Source organism: Neopelma chrysocephalum, unplaced genomic scaffold (genome assembly GCF_003984885.1).
Source record: "Neopelma chrysocephalum unplaced genomic scaffold, ASM398488v2 Primary Assembly neopelma1_77, whole genome shotgun sequence".
Classification (NCBI taxonomy): domain Eukaryota; kingdom Metazoa; phylum Chordata; class Aves; order Passeriformes; family Pipridae; genus Neopelma; species Neopelma chrysocephalum.
In genome coordinates, this window is record NW_020897738.1 from 4,475,436 (window position 1) to 4,498,299 (window position 22,864).

At 47.4% G+C, this 22,864-nt stretch overlaps 1 protein-coding gene across 5 annotated transcripts in view; it reads left to right on the forward strand.

The window, feature by feature from the left end:
• Window positions 1-4,369: 4,369 nt before the first annotated feature.
• TMEM132B (transmembrane protein 132B) overlaps window positions 4,370-22,864 on the forward strand; it is a 227,175-nt gene continuing 208,680 nt past the window's right edge. For 2 of the 5 annotated variants that reach the window (XM_027689453.1, XM_027689452.1), the window contains exon 1: window positions 4,378-4,450. Coding sequence is in view for 1 of the 5 variants with exons in the window: in XM_027689451.1 (XP_027545252.1) it covers window positions 16,616-16,649 (34 nt within the window). In the remaining 4 variants the exon portion in view is untranslated. Of the gene's footprint in view, window positions 4,451-16,610; window positions 16,650-22,864 lie in introns of those variants that run through there. The other 3 variants (XM_027689456.1, XM_027689454.1, XM_027689451.1) reach the window with 3 other exon arrangements.

The following is a 22,864-nucleotide window of genomic DNA, read 5'->3' on the forward strand; positions in this document are numbered from 1 at the left end:
GTGGGGGGAAGGATGTGCAGGAGTTAAATCCCTTCGGTAACAAAATACTTGTGCCGCCTTTTTTCCGCCTTATTCCGAGGGGAACGGGTTTCCGTGGGCTGGCGGGGAGAAGGGTCAGGCCCTTGGGTGGGCTCAGGTGGGATTCCCTAGTCGCAGCCAGCTGTGAGGCAGGGAGCGCGGCTGGGAGCTGCTCTCCCTCTGTTCTTTTCTTTTTCTTTTTCTTTTTTTATTTCCCCCCCAGCTGTACTCGGAGCAGCCTTTCGGGTCCCACTCGTGGGTGTTTGCCGGGGAAGGGCTCACCCCCAGGCTGGCAGAGCCAGACCGGTGCCCCTGGGAAACTCTTTAGCAGGACTTTTCTCTGGGGACGTTCTTCTCTGCTTGCTCCCGTGAGCTCCCTGGCAGATGTTGTTCCTAATAAATAGGGGTTGTTAAAAGCTAATTAATTAAGGTGCATCGGTGCTGAAGTTGCTCGGGGATTCGTTTGCTTTTACTGCTGCTCGGGACGGTGCACACGTTCGGCCGTAGCGTGGAGCCTGGACTGCTGGGGAAACTTCACGGGGGTTTTAGGAGTATACCTAAATGCAAGGATTTTAGGTGAAAAGGGAGCGATCCACGGGAGGGGTAATAGCAGCAGCTGTAGTTCCTGGGGAGGGCACAAGGAATCCATTGAGGGTAGGGAAGGTGTTTTAGGAAAGGTCTCTACAGGGGCAGCAGGAATAATTTGCTAGGAAGGAAACATCAGCCTTGATGATGTTCACCAGAGATGAGGGACAGAAGGGGGCCCTTGCTCTGCTCGCCCTAAAAAGTGCTGCTTGCCCCTGCCCTCCAGCTCCCTCCTCTGCTGGGGAGTGCACAGCCACGGGGGCACTTAGAAATCCTGTTGAGCACAACATGGCAACTGGGGTGCCGAGTGTGGGGTGCAAGGCTTTGGGGGCCAGGGCATGGAAAGTGGGGTGCAGGTTGTGGGGAGTGCGGCACCGAGCACAGGGCATGAGCACTGCCCTGCGGAATGGTGGCTTTCTGTTGCCAGTGTGATGCCCTGTACTCGTGCAGCTCTCCTTTTATTCGATGAGAGAGTTAGGAGCAGTGAAGGAACAAGTTTTCCTTCTTTCTTTTTTTATTTATTTTTTTTTTATTTATTGCTTAGCCACATTAACGATAATCTTTCCCCTGATATTCTCTCCTCCTGTGTGGGTAGCTACCATGGTGAGATTGGGCTGTGGGTGTAATTCTTCCAGCGCTCTGAGTGCTTAAACATATGGAAACCCACTTCGAAACAGTTTGTGGCTGCAAACCTACCGACGTACCCATCCCTCTCCGCCGCTCTGAATCCTCCCTGCACAATGTGCGCTTTAGGAACTCGCAGTGCGCTCTCAGCTCAAGCTGTGAATAACGAATCCGCTCCCCGCCTGCGCCTCTCTCGGCTGCAGCATCCCTTTGCTTTCGTAGCGGAGCTCTGCCCCTGCCCCGTCCCACCCCTGGCGTGGACCGCAGCAACGTCTGTGTGTGGAGAGGGGGTTTGGGATGTGGGGAAACCTCTTCCGAAAGAGGCGAGCGGTGGCAGAGCCCGGGAACGCCTCCCTCCGGGGCTGTGCTGGTCTTCCTGCGGCTCACTGCGATCCAGCTCCGCTTTCTCCTCTGGATTACAGGGGTTAACGAACCGCATCTTGGTTTGGGTTGTTGCAGACGGGAGAGACACCTGCATGAGTCATGCCGCGGTGCTGCCATCCCTGCAAAGCTCCTGGCTCACACAGACGGTCGCGTTGGGCTCTTGCCATTTTTCTCTATTTATTTGCCTTCGCTCCCTCCCTTCCCCCCTTGCCGGGGCCGGCTCTGGGCAGGCTGCGTTTCGGGGACCGGAGATGCACCAGGCTGACTTTCTCCAGCCGCTTCAAAGCGGGTGGCATTTGTTCGCCTGTCAGGCAGGTCCCCTAAATAGCTTTGTGAAGGTCCAATTAAGAGATCACTCTCCTGCCCCGGGTCTCTGGCGGCCCGGCTGCTGGCGCGCACGGCTGCGAGCAGAGGGTGTGCGTGTGTGCTTGGCAGCCGAAGGCCGCTCACGCTGAGCTCGAGGATGTCTCTCGCTGGCAGCAGGCCCCCGTTTGTTGCTGGCATCTAGGCAGGGTTTTGGCCGCCTTCCTCGCTGGCGGCGGCGGAGCTGTCTCCGAGGTTATATGAATAGGTATCCTGTGAGTGGCATGGATGAGTTACCTGAATATTTTGTTTTCGTGCCTGGTGCTGTTTTCTCCCCCGGCTCGCTCCCCTGCCTTGCACCCCGGAGCAGGTGTGGGAACGCGGGAATGGGGCGTGCAGAGCTTATTGAACAGGCTCCTTCAGCCCCTGTAGGATGCGCCTGGGCTGCTGTCATTTGAGCGTGAGGAAGGACCTGCGAATTGCTTTTAGACTCTGGCTCCAGGGAGGTGTGGGTGGAGAGACATTATGCTTATTTTATTATGTGTCCCTGTATCACTCTACATAATATGGAGGCGCTTTTTATTCAGAGGCTCTTTAGGAAGAGAAATGAAAGACCTGTATTATCTACCGTACAATAGATTTGCAGAACTGTTGAAATGTGGGTTATTTTCCTCAGATTAGTGCAGATCTCAACATTCTATGCAATGGCTGTTCAACATGATGTGATTTGGGGGATGGGGGGGTAGGGGAAGAAGTCTGAAATATACTGCCTCTTGCTCCAGCATCAATTAGAGCAATATATTTCAGATACCCTGATTTTACTTCCCATCAGTGTAAATCTAGAGCAGCTCCTCTGAAGTCAGTGGAGTTACTCTGGATTTATGCATTGTTGCTGTGATCAGCATTGGGCTCTCTGGGAATGCAGGAGGCGACTGTGTCCGATGCTGCAGCCTCTTTTTCGTATTTGAAATGAGGAAGTCCACATCACTGGCTGTTTTTGGGTTTTGACTATTTTCTTGGATTTGTGAGGCTTGGTCACAGAACTCCATTCACTGACACCTGACTCTTTGGCTGATCAATGGAGTCTCCTGAGGTTTGAATGTCAAAATAGTTACATTAAAAAAAATCAATGAAGTGCAATTAATTTGGTGTATTTTATTGCTGGGAATGATAGGCACTCCCAGCCCTATTATCTCCATGTTTAAAGCAGCTTAGCATGGTGAGGAAGGTATGAGCCCAGGAGCAGCTGTACGAGGTCAGAGCAGAGGCTGGCTGAGGCTGGGACAGGGTTTGTGCCTCGGGAAGGATTTTTGGATCAAGGATGCATTCCTGAGCCAGAGATGGCTCCATTTATTTAACTGCTGTGATGGGTTTGCAATGATGGATTTGGTTGCTCTTTTAGCCCAGGCAGATGTTTGGTGTGCACAGTCTCTGGGCAAGGACTCCCTTGTTTCAAAGCACCTGGGGAGAAGAGTCTGTGCGCCAGGACCATGGCAGAGGGATTTGAGTTACCCAGGGCCTTAGGGTATGGAGGGTTTTGCCATTTCCTGTTGATGGGATGGAGATTCCACCCTGCTGACCCCACGCTGAATGGGGGTCCTCCTGCCCTTCTCTGTAGCTCCTCAGAAATGTGCTTTGCAGCCAGGCTGCTCAGGAGGTCCGTGCTGGCTGTGTCCCAGCAGGGTCCCTCTGCTGAAGGGTGGGGGAAGCAAAGGGTGTCGTTACTCAGAGCACTGGGTTATGGCAACTCAAGTGCTGCTTGTCCTGACCTCAGTGGTTGATGCTGGTGTGAAGCAGGAGTTTTGCTGTGATGGAGAGGTGGCTTCACCAAGCCATGTCTCTCACTTGTGCAGGTGGCTGCAAACCTGTGCTCTCTCTCAGAGGTGTGACCGGGGAACAAAGGGGAGGTGACAGTCTCCTACATCCTGCATGAAGCACGTGAAACCAAGGTCTTCTGGCCTTAATAAACCTCCCAGTGAATGAGAAGCCATCCCACTGAAGTAAATACTGTCAGCTCAACAAATTTAATTCACAGAACTGGGTTCCCCCTTCCCTCCCCGCCTAAATATAACTAATGTTTGTTAATGACAAGCGGTGACTTGGTTTGTTGGCACAGCATTAGCTCTTACCCCTGTCAGTGGCTCAGCTGATGTGCTGGCACGTGGTGCTTTCCCGACTAGGGCTGTCAGATCCTCTCGCACTGAAGTGCCACGGAGGCTGGGGAGTGTGAGTTACCATGTGGTGCTCTAGATGTCGTGGAAGATGCTTCGATTTCATGCTGTCGGGAGTTTCCCAGCTGGCATTTCAGGGGAAGCTGTTCCCACATGAGGATGGGCAGGCAGAGGTCCCTGGAGATAACTTATGGGAGGGAATGGGGATTGCCCAGTGGGTGTTTCCATTCCCCTCTGTGACGTAGAGTGCTGCAATGGGATGTAAAGCCAGGCCTGCTTGGACTGTGTGGTGGGTAAATTCAGTGTGGAAGGACTTCACTGTTTGTGCAGTAGCCTGCACGATGGACTTGAGTCTCAGGTGCAATGTAAATACTAATGTTTCTTCCACACTATCCAAAAATTCTCTTGCAGCACACTTTGAGCTTTTCTTTGTTTACATAAATGTGTTTGTTTCTGACAGCATTTAGAAAGCTTCATGAATTTATGATGTGCTCCAGATTCAAGCACACTTTCTTTTTTCCTTTTCTCTTTTTTCCCTTTTTTTTTTTTCCCCCCACCAAAACCACTCTTTCTTTCCAAATTTTGGTGATGGAATGGCAAGAGGTATGCGCCTTTCAGCAGGCTAACGTAACCACTCTGGGCAGCTTATGGCTTAAATCTGGAGAGTAACACTATTGAGAGGCAATGTAAATATCATCTTTCATGGAAGTGAGTTTGTTCAAGTTCAAAAGCAGCTCAGCCTCCCCACTTGATCAATTTGCCTGTCACAGGAGATGATTTTGAAAGTGACGATTACATCCTGTCCTGTCTCCTGCAACTTCAGGCAAAGGAGTGAAAATGAAGTGCAGCATTTGATTTCTAACTCTGTTTATTCTGATTTTTTTGGTGGTGGTGGTAGTCAGGGGCGAAGCAAAGGGGTGCCCTGAGGGGTGAGGGATAGCCAGGAACAGAGAGGTTTCCACGGGGCTGCCGTCTGCTGAGTAAACTAATTGGAATCTGCATGTAAACCAGCTCTGCTCATCTCACTGTGCCTGCACCAGCTGGCCCTCAGGAGCTGCTCTGCCCCATCGCTCCCCTGCAGTGGAGGAGGAGACCTGCAGTGGCAGGAGGATGGGCTTTTGCTGATAGAAGTGGTAAATCTTGGGGAGAGGGTGCTCAGGGCTCTGGGGTTGTGTGTCCTCCTGCCCCGGGGAATGGTGCTGCCATCCAGTGAAAGGCTCTGCAGGAGCCAGAGTGCTGGTTGTGAGAAAAGGGGTGGTGTAAAACCACCCCTTTCAGGCAGTTCTAGCTTGACATCAGTGACAGTGCCACAGAGCTGCCCTGGATGGGAAGAAACGATGGAAAAATCCCACTGATGCAATTCAGCCTGGGGCTAAATGGAGAAGCAGGGACGAAAATCCTTATTCTGGCCAGGCCAAGGGGTTCAGGAGGCTTCAGAGATGGTGTTTCCACTGTGACCAGCCCACTGGATGGTGTGGGAAGTGGTGCCTCTGGCCAAGCAACTGTCCCCATCCCAAGCCAATTATCCACACAGGGGTAACAGGTGCCCAGAATACACAGTGCTGGGAGAGTTTGGTCATGGGCCGAGGGAGCCCTGGGGTGAATCAGCCTGGGGAAGAAAAACATTTCTGCTAGAGAAGGGGAAAATGTCATCCTCTCTACCCCAGAAATAAAATCCTTTAGAAGGTTAAATGAGAGGTGAAGTTATCTTTGTTTTTTTTGTTTTGCTTGTATGGAAACATTTCAAAAACAGATGGCATAGCAGAGATTTATTTCCCGTTAAGTGCAGAGGGCTGGTGCACAGGACCTTATCTGCTTGTGGGCCCTGTAATAAACCTGCCAGCAGGTGATTTAAATCCAGTTTTTCTGATTGGGAGAGTAGTAGAAGGAACAGGGTTTATGTTACTTAGGAATTTTATGGGCAATGTTAGATTTTTAAGATGCAGAAATGATCAGGGCATGGCTCTGTAGCACCAGAGATGTTCATTTCTTTCATAAAGGATCTTCACCGAGTCAGAAAACTGAACCATTTTCCATTATTTAGCAGCTGAGCTGCCGGAGCCAGCTGTTTGCATGAGTGACAGACGCAGCTACTTTATATCTCAGTTTAGGAGTTGTTGTCAATTAGCCACAGCTTTTGCTTAGCAGCAAGACCTTTGCCACAACGGGGAGGGAGGGCTGTCTAATGGATGCTGCAGCTCTGGAAACAAACATTTATGCTGCAGCTCAAGAAAAAGGATGAAACTCACACGGAGAAAAGACAGAGGCCGTGCACCCTAAAAGGGAACCCTTGAGCAGATGGAGCAGGTTTCTATGCAACGAGCAGTAATTAGAAACTCGGCAAATAGTCAGTAGCTGCTGACTGGTTTTTGGTACCTGGATTTTTGATTGACAAAGTAGCAAATCAGAGATGAGTTTTGGAAGGAGCTGCTCTGGATGTCTGCATGGGGCAAGTCCCTGGCCAGCGTGAGCACCTGGTCTGGTGAGAGACAACAGCTGCCCACCCACGGTACCTCTGTCCCTGATTCCATAGGGCTACAGCAGTCTGGAATGTCACTGGTGGTTTTCAAAGGCACTTAAGAGAGCTGGGTGTAGAGGGGACCAATAACACAAAGTCTAACTATCTTTCACTAGGATCAGAGCAAAAAGGATACAGCACACACCTGCACCGTGAATCAGGCTTTGAAAAGGTTGCAGCAGAGGTACCCAGAGAGGAAGGTAAACTCTCTGGAAGCAGCAGAGCTCTGTCAGGGCAAGCTCAAAGGCCACTGTGCCTCAGCCATCCCCAAATCATGGGAGTTAGAGCTGGAAAAGTTGGCGAATGAGCTGCCTTTCCCATCTCCGATGGCTGTTGGGTACAGTCTGTTCCTGAGCGTGGCTGGTTTTCAGGGATGCAGCAGGACTTCTGCTGCTTGCTTTGGCAGAGCTCTTCACAGCCCATTAGACCTCTCCTGTATCCACCCACTTTCTTCTCTGCTTAGTCCTGTCATTTATTGGATGACCTGAATCCACAGCTTTCCATCCCTATCACCCATCCAAAACCACAGCCAGGTAAATCTATTAAACAGGGACAAATGGTTAAGCAGAGAGTGGTAAATGCTCTAAAGAAGGAGCTGGGCCTGGCATGTAAATACCTGGCGTGTAAATACATTTACAGCTGGAGGTTATTTGGAGAAGAAGGGGCAAGGACTTGAAATGCACGTGGTGATGAGCCATAGATTATGCTCTGAAAACACTTGGAAGGCAGTTACAGTCCCACTATCTCATTCATCTCCCACTAAGACATTCTGCTCCAAGGTGTTTGGAAATAATGGAGTAGCTTAGTTACTAACATGATTAAATCCTCATCTCTGACAGCTATGAGAATTAATATACAAAGGTTTCCTCTTTTTTTTTTCTTTCTTTTAATGCAGCTCAGTTATTCATTTCCTCTCTTTCACTTAGGAGTAGTCCACTGAAAGTTATTAGCATGAGTATTGGTGCAAAAAAGGCTCAACTCCATTAAAGACGAGAAACAAGGAAGAGAAAAACACAAGCTAGCATGAATTTTATTAGAGTTGAGCCATTTTTTTTTCCTTTTTAAATATGAATAATTCATCATTCTTTCACCTGTAGATCTCAAAGGGCTTTAGAGAAGAGGGTGGGCACCATCAAAGACATGGTCTGTCTTCTCCATCATCGCCACGAGGGGCCCTGGGGCAGCAGGAGGGAGAACAGAGGTGTTGGGTGAAGCTGAGCTCTGGGGTTATTTTTTGATGACAGCTGACTTTTTATGCCGCTGCTCTTTGAGGAGTGAGGCTCCTTTTAATGGGAGCCTGCTGAGGTGGTGTGGCCAATTGGTTGGCCCTGGTGTGCTGAACCCTGCTCTGGCACCATCACTTCTTCCATGTCTCAGCCCTGGCTCGTTTTGGTGTCTGAGCTGCTTGGCATCTCCAAGCCCCATCCTGAGTTGTCCTGAGGCCTGTGGATGAGTGTTAGGGCTCTCTTGGCTGCCCCAGAGTTGGCAGTGTGAGGCTGAGTGCCATGGGTTATGTGAGGGAAGGGCTGAATTAACACTTGGCTCTTCTGCTGTGTTTGATTTGCACCAGCCTGTTAAAACTGTTATGGAAAGTCATAAGTAGAAATGGAGAGATGGAGTTTATGTTCCTTATTGCTAAATTGAAGAGAAATCTACAGAGCAGAGCCCAGGTGGTGGTGCCCAGCCCTCACCTCCCTGGCATGACAGAGCTGGGCAGCCCATGGGGACTGGGGACATCTTTTCAGGGACTGCACTGAGGAGCTGTTCTTCAAACATATCCCTTTACAACCCAAATATCCATCTTCTGCACCTTATTTCACTTATTATAGTGTCATAATGAGATTGCTGGTGTCTGCTGTAAGCCCTGGGGGATGCAGAGCTTTGACAAGTATCAGCTCCTGGATACAGCTTCAGCTATGTCTTATCAAAGCATCCTGCTCATCCAGAGTTAAAGCATCTTCTCCCCTTTCTCTTGAAAGTGTATTGCAGCCCAACACAGTGAATGCATTAGAAGGCTTTATTGCATTTAGCCAATTAAAAAAAAAGGGAAGGTCGATGAGAAGTCATTGCTTTGGTTCCTGCGCCAACCAGCAAACTTTTAGATGTTTTCCCAAACTGCCCTAGGCCCTCTTTCCCCACAGCTCACCTGCAGTATGACAGTCCCACCTTGCCTTCCTGTGCCAGCGGTGCCAATAAAGACAAGTCCAGGTGTGTGTCAGCAGCCTGGCTCCCCGTGTCTCCTGGGCAAATGCCCCATGAGTGGTTTCCAGCACTGAGCCCATCGAGCATTTTCCTTTTGTCATGGCTGCAAAACCCTCATCCCTCCCCTGTGCCTGTGGTCTGTTGTGTTCAAAGAGCCGCTGATAAATTCCAGCTCTCGTGGCTGATGCTCAGCCCCAGCTGAAGGCTGGGTAGGGAGGGGAGAGGGTTTGCAGCTGGACAGGCTGAATCAGTCCTGTATTGCTGCAGTTTCAGCTGCTACATGGACTTGTGTCCGAGGTGATGATCGTGGTGGGACAGTGGCCAGCAAAGGGCCGAGAGCAGGAGCAGCTCCAGCTCTAATGTGTATCCATCAAAATGCTTCCCTGTTAGGTGTGGAGAGTCTGGGAATTGCTGTTTCAGGCTCCAGTCTGTGGGACTTCATCATCTGAGTTATTATCTCCAAAACACAGTTATCTTCCCTGAATGGCAGTCTCCTATTGAAAATGATGTCTTTCAGCAGGGCACTTGCATTTATTTACTGCGCAGCTTCTCCCATTAGTATAATCATTACTCCTCGGACTGGGTTTGAATTCAGAGCATCCCACTGTGGTACTTAAAGAATTAATTAAAGTGATGAAAGAATTCCTCTAAAGACTTCTATGAATTGGTCTGGTTGAAGTGTTTTAGCTTTGCTTCAATTGGTGCAGCGCTTGTCAAAGGATTGTGAGAAAATGCATGGGTCAGTGATTTAGATGAGGCAAATTACGTTAGAAAAATTGATTTGATTTAGAAAGTGAGCTTTCAGATCACAGGGAATTGCCTGCTTCTTTCTCTGCCGTGCTGATTCTCCCTGAAGATGAGCAGAGGCAGATAATTCAGGGTTAAAGTAAGTGGTTGTTGTAAAAGGTTTGTCAGAGAGTGGAGGAGAGATGGGCTGACACATATCTCTAGATAAACGATTATTGACCCATATATTGCTATCTGTGCATCAGCAGGAGTTACAGACGGATGAGGACGCTTATAGACACTCACAGGCAGTTCACAGGTTTGCTAAAGAACTGGGTCCTTGTTTTTAGGTTTGTTTTTTTTTCTCCCCTCAGAAATGGCTTTTCCACACAGCACATCTTCAGAGCTGGCACGGATCTGGGAACGGGTGCTGTGTGGCTGCTTTAGCCAGCCCCGTGCCTGCCTTGCCTGGCTCTGTGCTTAGTCATTCCTGGGGCTGGCAGTTTGCTTTTCCTGGGGTTTTTCACTTCCTCGGATCAAACTGAGTGTTTCCTCCTTCTGTCCCTTGTCCTTGTCTTAAAGGGGCTGCAGTCCCTGGGCTGCAGTAGGATGATGCCCAACAGTGGGCACGTCAGGCACAGTCCCCTCAGAGGATTGATTACTAAAAAGCACCTTCTGAATGAGCAACTCCCTTCCCTGAATGCTGAGACGTTTCTTTTGAGTTCTTCCGACCAGCTGTGTTTTTGCCTGTGAGAATGGTGGGTTGCAAGTAGAGTGACTGCTGTCCAGAGACCCAAATTGTTCACAACTGTTTGTGAACCGCTTTGAATGGACTCGACGTGTTTGTCAGGGAAAAAGGGATGAAGTTTGGCAGCGTTTCAGTTTTCACTTTATAAAATTTCTCCTTTAAAGAATAGTTAAGGAGATGACTTTTGCCTAGCAGTGCTTTTTGTTTCTTTCTCACCTCGCAGAAGCCTTTAAATTCCAAATTGGTTGCTGGAATGCTGGAGAGACCTCATTTTTGGTGTGTCTTGTGCTGGTGGCATTTCTCTCCATATCATCACCACCAGCTCCCTTGGCATGAAAATCCAGGTGTGGGGCTGTGCTGTGCCTCTGCTATTCTCTCTCCTCCAGGGTGGGCACGAGAGAGGTGCAGGGCTCACGTGGTACCAACATAGTGGGGTCCAGCCTTTGGCTCAGAGGGTGTGTGCACATTCCTGTGCCGTGGAGAGAGCCCCTTCCATACCCCAGCCTCAGGCTGGGAAGCGAGATGACAAGTGCAAGGAGAGAAATGATGCTGGAGAGCGCTGGAACGGAGCCTCCCGCCAGCAACTGAATTCAACGCTGCAAAAAGAAGTTGCAAAAGTAGCAATCCATCTGTCCACTTAGTGGGAGAAGCCTAAGATCATTTCACAGTAATCAGCCCCCTGGTGTTCAAAAAAAAAACCCAACCAAAAATACTGCAGGTTTTTGCTTTAACGTGGGTAACTGGCAAAATCTGAAGCACATTAATGTGCTCTGAGGCTGTGTTGATTTTTTTCCCCCTCTTTTTGACAATTAGGAGCTCTATCAAGTTAAAAAATAATATAAGGAAACAATAGGTTGCCTTTCCTTTTTTAGATACCATGTTTCTGCTGTACATTTCAGAGGACTTCTGTCCTCCCTGAAGCTCTCTGGGTAATTACCAGCAGAGTTATTGGCAGGTGGATGTTTTTCTGCAGGGACAGTCGGACAGAGAGCAATGTCATCATCACGTACCTCGTGGTAACACATTCTCAAGCTGATGCATTAGGCAGGTGCATTGCCCTGCTACGGCTGCTTGGCTGTATCAGTGTCTCCGTTAAAAGCCACAACATTCAGGGATTTTAATTTGGGTGTAAAAACTTGCTCTAGGCACTACAAAGTTTGGGAGTGGTTTTTGTTTGTTTGTTTGTTTGTTTTTGTTTGTTTGGGTTTTTTTTGTTGTTTGGTTTTTCTTTGTAATCTCATTTTATTTTTCCTCTCCCCTTAACTGAAAGGACCGAGAGGAAACAGGCTCCAAAGGCGCCACTTGATTCTTGCTTATGTAAATTGACAAGCACTGAGTTGGAGGAAGATCGTAGAGGTTTCTGCCCCCGCGTACGGAAATGTTCATTCAGATTAAAAGAGGGGTTACAAACGGTGGGGGTTGAGCATGCCAAGCTCAGTGCCACAGGCTTGGCCTGGTGTTTGGGGGTGGTTGGGGCTGCAGTGAGCAGAGCTGGATGCTGAGCACACAAGTGAGACGCTGTGGGACCAGAGTCGCTGAATTGCAGCAGATGCTTTGCTGCTACACAACAATTTGTAATTAAAACACAACTTGACATCCCGATTAGATTAAGCGGTTAAATTCATTCGCGATTTTTTTTTTTCCCCCTGCATTGTGTAATTAACAACATATGACGCCTATATTAGCTCAGTTAAAAGTTATAATGATTAATTTGCTCATCAAAGCCTCCCCATGAATCAACTGGTTCAGCGCACCGGAGCGAGCTCAGTTGTGGTGTGGTTGTGGGAAGTGCCCACGTGAACATGTCTGTGCCTGCTCCCAGGGCACCATGGTAGTGGCATGATGGATGCTCCAGAGCAGTGGTTCCTGGTGTTTCAGTCCTTCTGTGAGTCAGCAGTGTCACTGTGCCTCGAGTTGCTCAATTAACGATAGTGTGACACTTGCCAGGATGTGGCCGTTCCTTTCTTGCATCTCAGTCGGGGTGATGCATCCCAAAGCACCCCTCTGACCATGGACCTGGAGCACTAGAGGTCATGATGTCAAGGTTACTGGTGGTTCTTGTTGTTGCCTTGTGTCTAAAGTTGGCCAAATTCTAATTGTTTTTACCCAGGTTAATCTTTGATTGTCATGAGTTTGGCCTGAAGGCTTTGTAAGTCAGGTTGGGGTTCTGACTAGTAAAGAACCTTGTTCAAGCAAGCCAAAAACCAACAAGAAAACTACTATAAGCTAATTATAACGAATGTCTTCTTTCTTTCTTATCTAGTCATAATATTGTCTTTCTTTCCACCTTCTGCTGAGCTGTGAAAATATTCTGCAAAATGATATTTTTGAGTTGATGGAAAAGTACACCCCTGTCAACAATATTTTTCTACTGTTCATCAGAGACAGGCTTCATAACAGAAGAGATCTGTGCTGGAAAAGTACATCAGCTGCAAACACTTTATTCAAAGTCTTCTCAAATAGCAGGGAGGGTTTTTGAGTTCCTGCTCTAGCTGAAGATGAAATGCAGAATGTGGCTTCTAATATTTCAGAGGCATGAACGGGGCAGGTCGTAATAATGTATTGCCATTTTCACAAAAGATGGATTTTATATTAAAGGTTCTGGTGGAAAAAGGTCTGGGGGTGTTAAAATATTTATATATTGTTTCAGTTAGTCTATGAGGGTGCCATCTCCTTCCCTGGAGCACTGTGGGGGTCACGGACATGTAAGTGAGTGGAAAATGAGCTCCCACCTTTTGTGGTCCATGTCTGTGTGTACATGCACACGTGTGCACTGGTGTTAAATTGGTGGGGTGGTAAATGTTTCACTTTTCCAACCATCAATTTCAATTGAATTTCATAAACCATTAAAGTTCTCTGCTGCTTTCTTTGCTGTTCCAGTTATGTGAGCTCCAGCCATTTAGCTGCGGGTCCTGAGGCGTGATTGCTCTGTGGAGCAGCAAAAGTAAATTGGTTCCTGATGTAAAATCTTTATATATATATATATATATATATATATATATATATATAAAATTTTTTTTGATCTCTCAAACTCGCTCTGAGTGATGTTACAGTGTTGGGCTGATGATGTGAATCTTCAAGCTTGGCTTTTTCTAGTCCAGTTCTGGATCCCCCCCCGACAGCATCTCTTTTAAAAAGCTTTTGTGCCTGGCTTGAATGGCAAAGTCTTATGTGTAGAAGAAGAAGATTTCTTTTGTTGTTCATATATTTATCTTTAGAATCATGGTGGAAAGATTGGACTGGGGTTTTGGGTTTTCTCCCTGTAGAAATGTTTATGAGAATGATAGTTATTTGGATCAAAGGAGATCTTCTGGCAGTCCTCTGACTTTGATTCAGTACTGGCAGTGCGACAAATAATGAAAAAGCAATCATTTTCCCTTCTCCCACTTTTATTCTCAGGATAAATGAATGGTTAAGATCTTTGTGCTCCAAAATAATTGCTCATGGCTCTTACAGAAAAAATAAAAATCCATAACATTCACCCTTTAAATAGATGATTTGATCTTCTCTGTTGGTTTGTGTTTTGCACAATTGAGTGTCTTTTGCTGCCAATCTGAGGCTAAACTGGACAAAGTTGATATAGAGGCTTTTGTAGGTTGGAAAACTGGATAAGTAATTTTACTGCTTTGGAAAGCAGTTCCCGTGGTGGGAACTGAGTAGCAGGGATGCAGCAGGGCCACACTGCCACGGTCCACTGGTAGAACTGTCCTGCACAGCATAAAGCTAAAGCATTTGCCAAAATATCAAATGACTGGAAAAAAAGAGTAATTTTAATTTTCTATGTGATTTTAGAGTAGCTCAGGCATCTTCTGCAGTGGGTGTGAGCGACTGCTGAGACCTGCTGGGCAGTTCACGGCTGCTGGTTCCTCCTCCAGCTGCCTGGGGGCTGATGAACAGAGGGAGGTGTCCACCAGTGCTTTGCCAGGACTTTTCTTTTTCCTTTGTTTCCTTGCTTCTATGGCAGTGGATGTAGGGAAGACCTGCTGTATTTTACATCTTTCCTCCTCCAACAGCCAAATGGTGCTGTGCAAATGGCCTTGGGGCTGCTCAGGGGGACTGTGCACTCCACCTTCTTGGAGCATTAACCCACCATCGTTTCCACCAAAGCCAGGCATAAAAGATTAGGCTGGGCCTGTGCTCCTTGTTTGGGGATAACTGCAGCAGTTTCATTACTTTTTTTTTTTTTTTAAATCCTGCTAATTGGTGCTCTCAGCCTCAGCTCCAGTTTAATGAAGGCTGCTGCCTGAGAATCATTGCAAACAGTTATGGAAATGCATTTAAATGCTTAAATCTGTTGTATTTTTTTTTCTTTATGGGCTTATTACTTCAAAAAGGATAAATATGCCCTGTGTCCCTGCCTACCCAGGATTGCTCTCCCAGCTGGGCTCTGGGCACCTCTGCAGCAGAGAGGGGGGACAGGAGGTTTGTGCAAATGTGATGAGGAAGCCCAGTGCTGCTGCACCCGTTGTGCTGAGGGAGCACCATTTTCGGTCTGTTTGCTCCGTGCTCCAGATGGGGCCTTTGGATACTGGGGATGAGGACAGATAGAGCATCCAGCTTCCCTCCTGCCCAGGGGAGCAGAGCATCCCTCCTCCTCTGACCTGCCCAGCACAAGCATCTCAAGCCACTGGCCCCATTAAATGAACAGACCTGCTATAACTGGGTGCCAGTGCCATGGCTGCACCACTCATGTCTGTCTGTCCATCAGTCAGTGAATGTCCCTCTGTTCCTCATGGTGAGGACTCTGCATTTGCCCAGAGACAGAGAAGGTTTAAGCTGTGTCTGTGCTAAAAAGTAAAGAAAAAGAGTCACACAGTGGGTTTTCCCATCATGGCTCTTGGCTGTGGCCATACATTCTCCAGGTTTGGAGATGCAGGAGCTATTCTTGGTGGATCCCGGGCTGGATTTGGACATGGGCTCGTGGTTTTTCCTGAGGCAGAGAAACACCATTCAGTTGGATGTACACTCTCACAAGCCAGGCCAATTAATTGTGCTCTGGGCATTGAGCCAGCGATGGTAGGAAGCAGCGAGGAATAGGCCAGGCTGTTACTTACTTCTCTAAAGAGAGAATTTTGGGAGGTCAGGAGCTGCAAAGGTGCTTCCATGAAGCATCCCCAGAGGATAATGTGTGAAGTTGGTTGAGATGCCTCTTTAACAGCTGGAGTTCCACCAAATTTATTCTGCTGTTATTAAGTTGTGAGACCTCAGGGTGGTGACTCTGTGCCCTTGAGACAGTGTGGTTTGGGATTTTTTTTGTTTTTGTTGTTGTTTTTTGGAAAGCCCAGTCTGGTGCCCTGTGCCAGCCAGTGGTGCCCAGAGGTTGTCACCCTGTGGTGGCCTTGCCTCGGCTCATCCAAAATGAGCTGCAGGTCCTTGAACAGGTGTGTGGATCTCTGTTAGGTGTTGGCAGCTTTAATCAGAAAAGCCGGATCAAGCATCAGCTTATCCTTTTATCCCAGGAGGTGGTTGCTTTGGGCTGATGATGAGGGAGATGACCTATGTTGTCCCTCACCGTTTGTCTGCAGCCTTTCACTGGTAGTAAATGCAAAATCCTTCCTATGGTGTTGGGAGGACCTTTGGGGACCACGGATTCCCACCACACCCACACCCCCCTGCTACTTTTTTTTAAGGCTGGACTATATCCTTCTTTGTGAGAGAGCCCATTCATCCAGAAGCCTTCCAGGTAGGGATTTCCATGGTTCTGTGTGGGTGTTTTTCTACCTTTTTTTCTGCAGAAAAAAAAAAGTGATTCTGAGCACTGCTGGTGAGAGGGGGCATCCAAGTAGAAATGCAAACCTCTCTAAAAAAAAAGAATTAAAACCCCTGCTTTGTTTATGTGGAGGTTTAATTGTCCAAGCTGTGTCAGTCGTTTCACGTGACTCCAAGTACGTGGTGCTTCAAGACCAAGAGAGTGCCCAGGGCCTCCCGAAAATGGCTCTGAAAGTAAAATAAGCGCCTGTGTTTAAAGAACAACGTGGGGTGTTGTTTATTTGTGCTCCTAATTAGAGGGAGATGCAAGTGCTCTGATTCCCATATTTTAAGAGCAACATTGAGCCAGTGTGATGGACAGGGAAGATGAGAAGAGACTGCTACAAGCCAAAAGCAGCAAACTGGTGAAGCAGAGCTGGAGACAGCTTTAAAACTATGAACATAATTGCCTGAGGAGTCTGCCAAGGAACCAGATGCTGTAAAAGAATAACTTCCATGGCTTGGCATCTGTCTGTGATCCAGGGAGAGGAGGAGGAGCAGGGGAACTACGTGGAGGAATGGGGAATGGTTGCTCCAACTGCAAAAAGGGGACCTTTGAAAAAATTTGTTTCGTACTGACATTTTTCTATGGAGGAGAGTGAACTTGTTGTAAAGAGGAGAGGTGAGGGTCAATGTGCTTGTCTTGTGGGCTGTTTGACCTTATTCTGCGTGTTTGATGTCAGTGTTAGAAAGTTGTTTGGCTGATGGGAAGATCCGGGTGCTGTAGCAGCTTAAGCAGGTGGTGATAAATGAAGAAGATGTGACTGGGTTGAGTTTTGAACCTTTTGGGACCTATTTGTGCCCAGAACCCTACAGGGTGCTCAGTTTTCCATGCATGGACAAGCTCAGTTAATTTTTAAAATAAGTGGCTACATGTGACTTGTCTGAGGTCAGGTCACTCTTGGCAGTGCTCTAGTTTAGAAAGCCATACTGGAAAGTTTCTGTTATTTTTCTCCCCAATTTAGTTTTTCAATGGCTATTAAAGTAATTGCAGTCCTAGCAAAGGTGAACAGCTGGGTTTGACATAATCAGTACATGAACAATATCCATCATTTACGTGGTATAAAACCTCTGCCACACAACATATTCCTGAGGCTGCATCGTAAGGGAAAAATAAAAAGCCTTTATGGGAAGGGGAGCAGAAAATCAGCTGGGGTCCTCATGCATTGAGTACATGGGGATAACAGCAGCAGTCATGCAATCTCCTTTCTGCTTGTGCTTGAACCAAACACCCCAGAAAAGTGGTAATAATAGTGCTGCTCATGGGGCATCTTCAGAACCATGCAAGTGGTGCTGCCCAGGGTGCATAAACATAAGGTGCTTGTCCCAGCTGTGAAATAAAGGCAGGGAGCAGTGATTAGAGGGTTTGGGGGAAGTTCATGTGATTTCGGGCAAGGGTAGGGCTGTTTTTAAACCAGGGAGAGGAAGGAGGTCTTTGTTTATGAATTAGACTTTCTTTACCATTTTAACAGCCTTATGTTTTCTGCTCTTATTTGGCTTTAGTCAGTGGAGAAGACATTTAACATGCTCCTTGGGTGCACAGGGATGAGATGGAGGTGGGAGTGGGATGAAGGGCTTGGGACTGGGGGGGCATCACTGGCATCCCAAGGAGCCTGGAAGGGAGCAGGGTGGAAACTGGAAGCGACTGGGGGTGAATTCAGCCCCTGCCTCTGTGTGCTCGTGGCAGCCTCCTGCACGTGTGTCCTTGTTTGTAAGCAGCTGTGGTTATTTTTCCTCAAAATAACAAAGCTTTTTATTTTTTTCTTTTGCAAGCAGGGGTTGGGGGAGAGGCCTCTGTGTTGCTGCAGCTTGGGGACACAGTCATGGGCAAGTCAGAGAGCCACATCATGTTGAGTTCTGAATGACTCTGCTTATTAATATAATAAACCAGAGGAACACACTGTCATGACAGTCTCTGCAGCGAGAATCCAGGGGGTTATTTCAACCAAAGCACATTAAATCTTTCTGTCTCCTGAAAATTGCACCCTGGAGGTATGGGCTGGAGGGTAGGAACATTTAACAAGGGCTTGCAGGAGGTTTTATGCATATTGTGGTCTTCAGAGCAGTGCTTTGCTGTCTGAGGTTTTATATCTTTCCATCACTATATTTGAGTTCCTCAGACATGATAAGAAGGAAAGCATTCTCTCTCTCTTTTATTTTTTCCCTTCATTCCTGAGTTTCAAGATGAAGTTTTTTCTGCTATAGCACTGATACAAGACCTTTTCTTCAGATGCACTATATGAAAACGTGCTGTCATCTTCTTTGAAAGCTGTGAAATGTGTGCATGTATATGTATATTTTATATATACACACACTATAGACAGATACATGTGTGTATATAGAGGTTTTTTTTTCTCTCTCTCTCAGATAAAATAGGCTTTTCTCATATCTTTAAACCAAAACTGAGTGTTTGTTAGGTGATGGAAGATAAAATTCTCACCAGGGACCCTTATGGGCTCACAGCTCTACCTGCTGTGATTGCAAGGGCAATAACACTCCTCTCCCTCACCCCTGACACCAGGGTTTTGGTCACTGGGTGCCTGGGTAGGTTCAGCAAACCCTTGGAGAAGACCTGACATGGGGTTAGTTAATGGCAACAGCCCATCTGCCTCCCTGAGAGCACAGGAATCTCTGATCCCACAGAGGGACTTTGTGGCTTCAAATGGCCCCACCCTCGGGGCTGCCCGCTGTGGACAGGGCTTTCCAGGAGGCTCCAGTCCCTGCCAGGGAGGGAGATGAAAACAAAAAAGGCAAGTTTCTTGGAGATAGCAAGTTGAGCAGAGTCCCTGCAGGTTCCTCTGAAGTATTTGGCATCATCCCTGTGCCAAACACTGAGCGTGTTGGGCTGGTCCAGGTTGCTTTGCTCTGAAGTGGAGGTGGAGCAGCCCAGAGCAGGGGATGTGATGGTCCCCCCTTTGCCAGCCTCTGGTAAAAAAAGGGGCCCACATCTTCCTGTATTTCCTAGGTGTTGGCTTGACGCTCAGGCAGCTTTCTCTTTTCTTCTTCTAATCACGGAGAGGGTTCAACACATTGTCTGAAATACCTCTTTTGCCTCGACAGGGGGGTTCCTTGAGGCAGTAATTGACTCTTTCTTTCAGCAGTGGCATTTTACCTGGGAAAGCAGCCAGTCAGTATTTTCAGCACAGTAGAATTCTGCCTTGCATTAAAAGGAGGTGGTTCCAGATCCTCCTTTTTCCCCCACCCCTTATGATGATGTAATTTTACTTTGTGCCCTCTCTACCATTCCGTCCATGGCCACTCCAGCTCCTTCTTGGAAAAACTTCCATTAGATGGGCACTTATTTAGTTTCAGAGAAACAGCACCTGCAGGACCAACAGGTGAATAATCTGGAGTCCTCAGCTGCACCATGTCGGGCAGCTGAAATCTCCTTTAAGTGACCTCGAAATGAAGGCTGAATTACTGCTGATGTTTTTTTTTCTTTTCAGTGAGGAATCACAGAATGAATGTGTGATAACACTGAAGGTAAATTGAAAGTGGAGGAGATGCTGGATACTGGCAAGAAATCTAAATAGACCAGGAGAGAAGGATTTCCAAAGCAGAAACAAACTGTTCTTCGTTCTTAGTTTTTCATGCCAATTTAACGTATTCATGAAAATTGCCTCAATTTAACTTCAGGGGAGGAGAGAAGCTACAGGGATGGTGTAGCTGAAAAGCTGCATCCTGTTTTAGTGAGTTTGCTGTACTTTAGATTTTCACCTAGAGGGTGGCTTTTTTTTTTTTTATGATACTTTCCACCAGCAGTTCTCCACACCTGCTTCTTTTTAAAAAGCACTCTGCAAGCTGCAGGAAAAAGATGCTAAGAACAGTTATCCTTGTTCCATGGGTAGAAGGAACTGGCAGGGATGTGCAGTAACTTTGGACCCTGCCAGGAACAGAGGTGAGCCTTTAGCTCCTGCATCCTGTACAGCACTGCACATCCCTGCCTGGGAATCATCCCACAGCATCCAACTGGAGCAGGAGGTGTGGGGCTGAGCTGGTCATCCTGCTTGACTCAACCTCCTTTTGTGTTCCTGCCCTTGGGTACAGGAATTACCCCTGTGTGACAGGCAATGAAAACAGTGGTGAATATTTTGGATTATATACACCTTGTATAGCTAAAGGCATGAAACCTTGATAAACTTGGCTACTTGTCTGGCCCCTCTTGCCAGTTAAGCAATCTGGGTTGAATATCTCCCCCTGCTCTGGGCATTGGTTTTCCCCTCTAGCATTTTCTCTTTCCTCTTCCTTTCTCCATTGTTAATCTGCCCACATTCAGGTGGGATTTAAGAAGCACTCACTTGGCTTTGCGTGAACTGGCAAGTTCTGCTCAGGTCATCGAGGTACATAAAAAATGCACTAGGAGAAACCACTGGTGTTACTGCTTCCTTTGCAGGGTCGTGCAGCCACCCAGCAAACCAGTGTGAGTCCCTGCCCTCTCTCCAGGACAGGCTTTCTTGGGCCCACAGGGATGGGAGATCTCTTAGCACCTGGAGTGAGATACCTTGTTAATACAGCAGCACCACCTCTGCCTATCTACCTCCAGTGACCACAGAGGCACAAGCCTGACTTTTTTTTTTCCAGGAGGTTTTGATGCTTGAAATGCAGTGACAGTGTTTCCCTCCTGGTACCTGGAAGAACATGATCCTCTGCAATAAATTATCAACGCTGCCTTGCCTTCTGCTTAGGAAAGGGCTTCAAGGTATTTTATTGTGCAATTTGTGCTGTGCCTCTTGTGTACAAGGGGGAGACAGTAGTTTCTGGGTCTACTGTATCCTCCTCTACATTTAAAAAATAAAAGGCCTTAGGAAAAAGAATAATACACTGTCAAATTTTCATAGCTTCCTTCTCACAGTGTGGCCCTGTTGGGGTGATCACGACACCGACAGGCACAGATCCTGCAGCGTGCTTAGGCAGAGGCATCAAAGTTTTCAGGGTATGGGTTGTAGATTTTAAGGACTTGCAGCCCAAAGGCATTTCTTTTCCATCTTTGCAAATGTTTCTGTTGCTGTATAAATACTGTCTCCGAGGTTTACCAGCAGCTAACATTATCACATGCTTTCATTTAAAGGAAAACCAGAGCGCCTCTTTTGTATCTCTAAGAGAATTATGGAAGTCTTTGCAGCATTGCAAACAAATGGAGATTGACAGTTATTAGTTGATGGTCTAAATGCTCTGACAGGGTTTGGTGCAGAGGGATTTTCAGTGATTGACTCAGAGACATCCCTCGTGTGTGCTCCACAGGGATGCTGCATCCACCCTGCCATTGCTGACCGTTCACTTGGTCCCCACTGGGGATCTCTGTGTCCTGGGCAGCGAAGGTGCTGATACTGAGCAAGTGGGGAAGTTGCCCACAGAAACCTGGTGCTTGCACAGGTGCTCAAAAGGGGCCTGAGAAGCCCTTTTTTTTTTACCCCCATGGCCTTGTTTGGGGCTATTTGGGAGCAATATAGAAACTGCAGGATTTTATTGTGCACATTGCGGGTCACTTTGGGCAATTATCAGAAGGAATTTAGCACCTAATGTATGTCTAAAAAATCTGAATTAAGTCTTTAATTGAAGGACTTGATGTGAAGAGTAACCAAAAAATTAAACACCCTGTTCCCTTGCTGTTGCTCAGGTGTGCAGTATCTTTCCTGTGTGAGGCAGATTATATAGCTCATTTTATCTAAGTATTAGCAGCATCTGCTGGATAAGGCTTCAGGCAGCACGGGCCCCTCTGTCCCATCTGCACATCCCAGAGCACTGCTCCAGAGCCTTGCCTGCTATGTCCAGCTATGGCATTGCAGCCCTTAAATAAGATGGTTTTCATTTGTCACAGCTGTCAGTGTCTCAAATCAATCTCTGGTGTCGTTAATCCATCCTGACTGGAGATCCCAGCAAAATGGTTTAGTAGTTGGGAAAACTTGGTACTCTGGTGATACTTTGCAACAGAAAGGGGGACAAAACCATTGTTGTGGCTGTGCCCAAGCTCTCCAATTCCCAGAGCAGCTTTCTTTTCGGGTTTCTTTCTGGGCACAATAAGCTTTGCACTGAAGTCACTGGGATGCCAGCAGGGGAAGCAAGACATTGCCTAGATCAACCAGCACCACCCTGCTTCCCGTGATGCTACGGAGAGCCGGGAGTTAAATTTTCTTAAATCACGCAGAAAAGGCAGAGCACTTATTTTGCATGCCGTTATTCCTCCTGCTTCTCCTCGCCGCTATTTGGGTTGCTGTTGAAATCTCTCTCCTCCCTGTGTGTAGGAGCAGCGGCAGGATGGGCAGGCACGGGTTACATTGCTAAGCAACCCCGCCGGAGCGCCGCGCACCCCGCGCCGTCCCCGCCACACACCCATTCCCATTGTCCGCTGCCTCGGCGCTGTGCTTGCTGGATTTTGATCTTGCAGACCCGTCGATATCATTGATTAGGGGAGATTGCAGTGATGGTGAAGTTAAGCAGGAAGCGGCACTGCCTGTTGCTGGTGGGAGGCTGTGGCACAGGAATGGTGTTCGCGGGGAAATGATGCTCGTGGCTATTGATTGGCAAACACTTTGCATTGCATTGAATGTCAGTCTAGTTAGTTCATAAATTTATGGATGTCATTCTGCATTTGCCACAAACTTTCCTGCTCTCTGTGTCAGTTTTTTTGGGAGAGTTTGACTAAAATGGCAACGTGATCTACTATGAACAAAATGGAGATATGGGAATAAAATCCTAACTTTATCATTTGCATTTATTCTGCATCTCGAAGAGGAGTGTTTAGCATACCTCTGCTTTCCAATTTTACTTTTTAACATGGTTTGAAGCCCAGGGACACTCATTATATGTCAATATAATGATATTGGTAAAATATTGGTG